The sequence below is a fragment of the Phasianus colchicus genome, chromosome 4 (assembly GCF_987193195.1).
Source record: "Phasianus colchicus chromosome 4, bPhaCol1.hap1.1, whole genome shotgun sequence".
In the NCBI taxonomy this organism is placed as follows: Eukaryota; Metazoa; Chordata; class Aves; order Galliformes; family Phasianidae; genus Phasianus; species Phasianus colchicus.
The window spans coordinates 30683737-30692398 of NC_143439.1; the positions used below are offsets into that span (position 1 = coordinate 30683737).

At 47.0% G+C, this 8662-nt stretch overlaps 1 protein-coding gene across 4 annotated transcripts; it reads left to right on the plus strand.

The window, feature by feature from the left end:
- On the plus strand, positions 1 to 4806 carry ARL9 (ARF like GTPase 9). Of its 4 annotated transcripts, XM_031596740.2 has the most exons (4): positions 1 to 160; positions 247 to 415; positions 3156 to 3331; positions 3715 to 4806. In XM_031596740.2, exons 1-4 carry the CDS (start codon positions 26 to 28, stop codon positions 3892 to 3894), a joined length of 660 nt encoding a protein of 219 aa, XP_031452600.1. In that variant the 5' UTR covers positions 1 to 25; the 3' UTR covers positions 3895 to 4806. The 4 variants fall into 4 exon arrangements, with proteins under 4 accessions (XP_031452600.1, XP_089995189.1, XP_089995190.1 ...); XM_090139063.1 differs by lacking the exon at positions 1 to 160 and having other exon boundaries at positions 349 to 419; XM_090139064.1 differs by lacking the exons at positions 1 to 160; positions 247 to 415 and adding an exon at positions 441 to 1028.
- The last annotated feature ends 3856 nt before the right edge of the window (positions 4807 to 8662 follow it).

Genomic DNA, 8662 nt, shown 5'->3' on the forward strand with positions numbered 1-8662 from the left:
GGGCAGAGCCGGGCGCGGGACGGCCATGGGCAGCCGGCTGCGGCCCGCGGCGCTGTGCGGAGCCGTGCTGGCCGCGGCGGGCGGCGCGGCGGTGGCGGCCTGGGCATGGAGCTACGTGCGGGGCCGGGCCCGCCGCCCTCCTCCCGCCGCCGCCGAGCAGGTACGGGGGGCGCCGGCCGCGGTGAGCTCCGGGGGGGCGGGTAGGCCCCGGCCGGCTGACCGGGCGCGCTTCCCTCCCTTTCGCAGGTGAAGGGAACCGGCGGGCAGATCCTGGTGCTGGGCCTGGACGGGGCGGGGAAGAGCAGCGTGCTCCACTCGCTGGCCACCAACCAGGTGAAGCGCAGCGTGGCGCCCACCGAGGGCTTCAACGCCGTCTGCATCAACAGCGGGGAGAGCCAGATGGACTTCCTGGAGAGTGAGTGAGTGAGCTGCGTTCGTGCCGAGCGCGGCAGGTGCTCCTGTCCCGCTTCCCAGGGATCAGCCCCCTGTTGTAGAACCGCCGTGCCTCCTTCTCCGATAACGCGGGGCCGGGGTTGTTTTCTTCTTGGAGACTCTGCTGCCCGACCCTGGTGATATAAGAAGATTACGGCCTGCTGCCAGGGGAGGTCTGTGCTGTCTGAGCCTGCCCGGGGGAGCTCTGCTCTCAGCGCTGCTAAACGCGATGGCAACAAGCCTGGCCAAAGCACAGGTGTCCCTGCGCGGCCGCTCTTCCTTGTACAGCTTCCCGTTGGTGCTCAAGCCTGACGTGAGCAAGCATAGAAGAGAAATAGTAAGGGGAAAGAAGGTGGGAAGGAAAGCTTTGCACGCCTTTTGTTCCAGAGCCTCAATAGGAGGTGGCAGGGGAGACAGGGCCCTGGATTCCATCAGTCCCTGGTACTGAGGGCTGACATCCTTGCTAGCCTGCTGTGGAGGCCACGTGCTTCCCTTCCCGCTTTTCATACCGGCACTTGGCTGACTCACTTGGCAACTCACCCAGGTGCGCCTCAGTGCTGCCGTCAGCGGGAGCTGTGCTGCACCCAAGCACGTGGGTAAGTGTTTAGGATGGGAAGATGGAGCCTCTAAGGGAGAGTGTAATCCTGCCTTAGGAGACTGCGAAGCATTTTAGGGAAATGCTTCGGATATGCTTCTATTCTGCACCCCTCTCCTTGTACCTATCGGATAGACACCAGTATTTCTCAATATTGTAGCCAGGAATGAGGTGCTCTGTACTAGCTAAGCCTGAAAAAAACCACAGTATTTCTGCACCTACTTGGGGATTGTTCAGGCCCAGTACAATGCACACCACAGCAGAACCTGTTGTTTCTGAGTCATCCTTCCCTCTCTGGTCCAGGTTGGTAGTGACTGAGATGTGATGGCTGCAATCTGACCCATGGGAGATGAAATGTCTCAGGCCAGTTTCAGCCAGGTAAATCTGCACGGTGCTCTAATCTGGTTACTTACTCAGTCTGTACCATTGCCTATAGCAGGGGTTAGCAGCCTACACTGTGATTATGTGGCATACTGTGATCAGCAGACAGCAGGATTTTTATCTTGCTGGCCTGGACAGACAGAATATTGTTCCTTTTCTTTGTACCATTATATAGATAAATGGGTTGAATCTCACCTCTGTAAGGGGTAGGAGAGCCTGGCTTCTGCTGTATTGCTACTGGTTTAGGAAAGAAAAACATTAGCTGTAAGTTGCTGACCCCTGGTTTATGCTACGTATGAATGCACTGAACAAAGGAAATAGCAGGGAGCCTATAAAATATCACAGTGCTGTTGGAGGCATCAGCCCCAAGAATAATATGTCAGTCATGGCCCTTTAGCTTATTCCAACAGTGGCAGATCTCACTTCTGCCTGAAGGTATGCTGGAGCTGATGAAGAAAAGTAAAAGAGGGAAAAATTAAGTTGCACATAAGGAAAAAGTCTTACAGTGAAGGTGGCGAGGCACTGGCACAGGTTGCCCAGAGAGGTGGTGCAAAGGCCCATCCCCGGAGACATTAAAGGCCAGGCTGGATGGGGCTCTGAGCAACCTGATGTAGCTGTAGGTGTCCCTGTTCACTACAAGGACATTGGACTAGATGGGCTTTAAAGGTCCCTTCCAACTCTAAGGATTCGATGATTCTATGATTAGAACAAGCACATTCCCTAGCAGGGAAATGTTGCTTTCTTGAAACTACTGTACATTCTTGAAACTACTAAATCATTTTGACTTAAGTGAAAGCAAAATTGCTTTGAAACAAAACGTGCTACCTAAGCACGTCAATTTTGAAGAATTCCTAAATAAGGCAGGAAGCTATCATAGAAAACCCCAAGTACAATACTTTGGAAGTTTGTTACATTTAGAGTCAAGTAACCCATGACCTTGAGCGTGTTGTTCTGCAGAGGACCTCTCTTCCCCAGCCTTTTCCTGGAAGGAATGGAACAGATCTGGAGAGCTGAAAATATGCCTGAAGTGTTTAACAATACTCTATGCTATTCCTGCCTCTGTTAAAATTCAACAAGCCACCATATTGTCCTCAGATGGTAACAGCACTCTTAGACATATGGCTTCAGATGGTTATAAGCCCTTGTTTTGAATGTGAAAGGCTTAGTCAGCAGAGAAGAGACCTGGTAGAAATGTAATCTGTGCAAAGATTACTCCTGCCATCTAAGGACAGCTCAAAGAACCTGCTGGAACTTGATTTTTATTTCTTCCTAAGTACTTCTGCAGCTTTGACAGCGTGAAAGCCATGGGAGTTTCGAATTAGTCCCTGACATAACACAGATCTAATGAGAGCCCTTTCCACTCTAGGGTTTAATTTCTCTCTTCGAAATTGTAGGCTCCTTTGTTTTGTGAAGGCATGTGGAGACTGATTACATGGGGACATTCTCACATGGTCCTTATGGACACTGAACCTGTTTCTGCTCTCCCTTCTAGGTTGAGAGAAAGAACCTACAAGGCAGAAAGCAACCATAAAAAACAAACCTCCAGAACTTATAATGAAAAGACTTTTTCTGAGCATACACATAAGCCTGTATGGGACTCAGATGGGGGGGAATAAAGCTATTTCCAATCTTGCACGCAGTAGGCCCAGTGCCTTGGGTTTTCACCCCAGGGTCTGCTGCCTGCACTTACAGGTGTGGTGCTGTTTGGGTTACTTGGTGAATTTTGTGCTGCTGTTTACTCTTCCAGTTGGGGGCAGTGAATCTCTGCGTTCGTACTGGAAGATGTACCTGCCCAAAGTGTTGTTGCTCATCTACGTTGTGGATTCAGCTGATCATGCCCGACTGCCTGTGGCAAAAGAGCTACTTCATCAACTGATCCAGAACAACTCCACCCTGCCGGTGGTGGTTCTAGCCAACAAGCAGGTAGGGGTTCCTGGTGCCTAGCTGAACTTTGACTGGCTACAGCTCTGAAAACAGCAACAAAGCTCTTCAATTAAGGCCACGTGGATTGAAGGGGGGGGTGGGGGGGGAGGGGGCTTCTGAGGGCACCTGTTGACCGCAGAATGAAGTAATCTGAAGTTGAGCTTTAGATCTGTAAGATGCAGGTCTTACTGAAACAAGAATATACCTTTGCTTCTTGTTATTTCTTTGGGAAAAAGTTAAGGATAAGCATTTTGTTTCCAAAGCATTTTAGGGCATGGAAACTTGATCTCATAGAGGTACATAAGAATGATGCCCCCAGAAATTTTGAGACCCTTTCCCTCCCTGTTGCAACTAACAGGCTTGTTTTGATTGACTTGTATTAGGACCTCGAAGGTGCATACTGCATCACAGATATCTACGATGCTCTGGCACTGTCTGATATTGGAGACAAGAGGAAGATGTTCTTGCTTGGTACGCACGTGGCAGAGGATGGCTCAGAGATCTCCTCCAGCATGAAGGATGCCAAGGAGCTGATAGCACAGCTGGTTTTGGAAGTGCAGTGACAGCTCTTTTCCTACAACACAGTATTTGCAGCTGTGGAAGATGGGGTGCTCATCTACAGTCAGTTTGCCACATGGTAATAGAAATGTAAAGATAGCTTTTCCCTCTGTTTGTGTAGTTCCTCTGCAAATCATGTCTAGTTGGTAGGAAAATCTGTTTTTACAGCGTTTTGAAAATACCTCTGGAAAATAATATATTTGTAGCATATTTATAGGGGAAAATGAAACTCTCAGGCAGCAGAGTTAAGGGTATTTATAGCTTAGGCTAAGATGGCATCTTGTTAGGTTGGAGTCAACTAATGATTTTAATGAAATAAAATTGTATCCAGTGAGTAAACTGTCCTGATGTCTCAGGTTTAAATGATGATAGGTAACAGGTTTTAGAGAACACTGTTAGCAGTATTGTTCTGTAAGAAATGAGACCCTACTTCTCAAAATTATCAGGAGTTTCCTTTTAAGAGAGTGGCAACTTGCAACATCTTTAGTGGATAAGAACAAGAAAACAAAGGCAGTAAGACATTAAGTATTTCTTTGCTTACAGAAAAAAACTAGAACAGTATAATTTAAAGTAGTGACTGAAAGCAGTTAAAGTGATTCCAGAGTGGAGGATTCCATCAGTCCTAAGTGTCTTATTTTGGTTTAGTTCAGATTGTGCTACAGCAAGCAGTCTTATGGGTGAGAAATTTAACTTTTTTTTTTTTTTTAAGTGATTTCTGTTAGCACAGCAGATAAGAAAGATGAGTTGCAGAGGTGCATTACTTTCCCATTATTGGTATCCCTGTAACTATACTCTGGTCATGTGATTGAGTCCAAAGAGTGCGTCAAAAAACACTTTTTGTAATTAAATTTACTGTACAAGGGTTTTGTAGTTTTGTCTTTTGGAACTGATGCATAAAGCAGAACATTTTACTCTAACCACTGGTCTCAGCTTCATTTACCTCAACAAGGAATGACACAGATGGCCCTTCTGGGACAGCAAAATGGTGTTTAAAGGGAATGGGTACTTAAATTGGGCCAGTGGAAGCTGTGTTGGTCATCCAGAACAGTGCCTATGAGGGAAGGTGGCTGTGCTCCATCCAGCAGCTTCAGCTGCTGGCACCCTGCAGTCAGGAGCAGTTGCCATAGCATGTGCAAGTGCATTGCTATGCAGCTGCACTAGGAAGGGACCAAGGATACCAACCCAGGGAAAACAATACAAAGAGCTGTCAAGTGGTTGTATCCTAAGGACATACGCAGACTTCGCAGCCTTGTTACTTCACACTGAAAAGCAGGCAGCCCAGATTGCAGATTTCACCAAGAATTTAAATTCAATTTGTCTGGTCTTTGCTATTTCTTGCCACTTGCCTACACATTCACACGTCAGGTAAAAATCCAGCTCCCACTTCCTGGTTGGGTGTCCAGGCTGTGCCCTAGGCCTCTCAGGTATGGATTATTGGGGGATTTACACTGGACCATCAAAACACAGAGGAAACGGTGGTTGGTTTTGCCTTTCTCCCTGCTCCTCATTACAAACAGTGCCTGCCTCTCCTTTCAGAAGGGAAGCTGTGTACTGAAATTGTAAGGGACAAGCTGTATCAGCTGAATGTTCAAAAGTACATGGGGCCTGACCCCTAAGTACTGAAAGAGGTAGCAGATGTTATAGCTGGACTCTTCTCAACAATTTACCAAACTGCATTATACTGATGTACAAGAAGGGCACAGAAGAAAACCCAGGGGACTATAGACCTTTTGGTCTAACCTAAGTACCTGGAAAAGTTATGGAGAGGATTGTCCTAGATGTTATTAAGAGGCAGTTAAAGAACAAAGATATTATTAGGCATAGTCAACATAGATTCATCAAAGAAAAGTCCTGCGTTAGCAATCTGATCTTCTATCATATGACCATCCATTTGGTGAATGAAAGAAAGGCAGTGCATGTAATCTTCCTGCATTTTTAATAAGACCTATAATACTGTTACTCACAGCATCCCCCTAAACAAATTGTTCATCTGTCAGATACCCATGATATGCCAGGTGATGAGCTGGATGAATAGCAGAGCTCAAAGCATTGTAGTGGATGGGTTGTGAGCTGATCGCTAGCAGTATTTCCCCAGTGCTCCATTCTAGAGCCACTTGTGTTCACCACTTTTATCAGTGATCTGATAGCACTCTCAACAAGTTTGCTGATAACACTAAACTGGAAAGTGCTGTTAAGCTCCTGAAGGAAAGAGAGGCCTTTTGCAGAGGAATCTGGTATACTGGAGCACTAGACAGTAAGCATGAAGGAACAACAAAGAAAAATATTAAGCATGCTGCACCTGGGCCAGAACAATGCCAGACACAGGTACAAATCAGAAATGAGTGGCTAGGTAGCAGCTTAGCAGGAAGGTCCCTGGAGGTACTGTTGATTGCAGGCTCATTGTGAGCCAGTGGTATCTCCTAGTAGCCAAGAGGGCAAACTGTATTGCAGGGTTATGTAAAGCAACAGAAAGTATAGCAATAGCAGTAGAATAGCAAAGTCCAAGGCTGCAGCAAGCAAAGATTCCCTCAACTGCAACAGGCATAGAAACAAAGAAAAGAATCTGCTTACCTTCAGAAGGACTTAGGTAGTAAACTCCAGCAAGAAAACATTGCCTGCACTGCCAATCCTTAAATGAGGTCTGGGAAAGGGTGGATCCTGGCTCCACCCCTTCCAGTTACTCAGGTGCATTGCATGCAGCTGAGTACCCCTGGGTTCCCTCTGCCAGCTTCATTGCTCTCCACAGCTTTACAAGAGATTGAACTCAAAAGCAGTTTGGGCAGCAGAAGGGGGGTATTTCTGTGTCTGCCTGCAGCAAGGCCTCATTTTCCCTCCTGGAAACTGTAAGGAGGGTCAAATGATGTTTTCCTGGGGCTCTCCTCTTGTCAGTGGTATTGCTTAATTCCTTCAGGTTGCAGTACTGCTGAAGGTACCATCGTGTGTGGGGATGTTTGCCTTTTCATAGCTCTTGCCACCATAAAAAAAAACAAAACAACAACAAAAAAAAAAAAAACAAAAAAAAAAACCAAACCTCATCTTCCTGGAACTGGAGAAAGCTTTATGATCATCACATGAGTTGAGGGACCTGACTGAGACATGTGTGACTCCTCCCTTAGATGGATCTTGAGACAGCCTTTGCAAAACTGTGTCCAAGCAGGGCTGCGGGGTGGCACTTGATGTAAGGTGGCTGTGCTCAATGTGTATGTAAACTGATGAGCCTGCTGCAGAGAGAATGCCAGCTCTGTAATGCAGCAAGTCTGGAGGTGGACTTTGTGCAGTTATCCTTTACCCCCTTGCACTTTTGCAAGGAAAAGCTCTTAAAGAGCCAATTGGCAGAAACTGCTGAAACTGTTGTTTGGCTTTCCTGAGCATGTCTTGTCTTGACCTGGAGGCAGGGGGCCAGCGTCCTGCAAGTAGTTCCCACCAAGGTGCTAGGCAGCCGTGCTTGCAGCATTGCCTGCAGCAGGTAGGTGTGACAGGCAGATAAGTCAGCAGGCACCTTTCAGGGGGTCTGCAGTGAGATGCCCTAGCAGCAGCTTGCCAACACACAGATCTTTGTGGTGCTGAGCTGTTGTCTGACAAGCATTTGCTGGGGCTGTGTGCCCTGAGAGTTTTCAGCCAGGTGATATTAAGCAGCAAAGCAATGCCCTACCTGCTGTGTTTTTTGCATGGTGGGGACTGCCACAGCTGCCCATATCATTGCTCCAGGCCTGGGACACTTATCAGGAACAGACTGTGATAACTGTGCTAGATGAATGGTTCTGGTGAATATTCAGTATGAACATTTTCAGTGCTGCATAATACATGGTCCTCGGGTACAAATGGTCCTTGTGTTTCTATAGCATCTAAGACATCTGTGCTTAATGGACTGAAATAAAATTGCAAAGTTTTTAAGCCCTATAAGGAATATATCTTCACCTTTGCTCCTAAAGCCTTGTGGGAAGAGTGCTATCCCCATGGTACCTTTCAGTAATCTATGAAAGCGTTGATAACAGGTGTTTCTGTTTGTCTGGGCAGCCTAGGCTGGCTAATCATCCAACCTACCTGCTGGGGTTGCCTGGCAAGTTATGAAACAGAAACATGCTTTCCCCCCTCTCCCTGTCATGTCCCAAAAGAACCTTGCAGAGAGCAGGTTTGCAAATTCATGTCTTTGCAATCAGAGAGAGCACAAAAATCTGTGGGCTGTTGAGTTCACTGGATTAAACTGATGAAAAGTTACTTGGAAAGAGAAAGAACCCTTAAACATACCAGAGTGAATGGGTGTTACCATGCTCCAAAATGTCTCCACAAACCCACCTACTGTGTTGTTATGACTGCCCTGGTACCCTCTCCCACCAAGGGAGAGTTCACACTGTCGCTCTCTTTCCATACAGGATGAGCAACTCCAGATTTGCCCTGGGCACGTGAGAGTTACCACTAACATGCTGTAAAACCTCACCCACTTTCCGTGGCACACCCTGACCGTAACATTATTATTATTTCTACTGTCATACCTGTGGTATAGTTAGGTGGTAATGGTGTAGCAAGAAAAATGCAATCATGAAACCCCTGCAGGGGTTTCGGAGGTGTAATGAAATGACCCTTTCTGCACATCCCTTGGGAACTGTAAAACCAGACTCATTACTTGAAGGTCCTTTTCAAGTTGACAGCAACCACCTGCACAGCATAAGGAAATTCAGTGCCTAATAAGGTGAGTGCTCAGCATAAAGCCAGCAGCCCTTTACAGCTGTGGGGAGATGGGCTGAGTGTGTCCTTTCCTAGACAGGGAAGAAT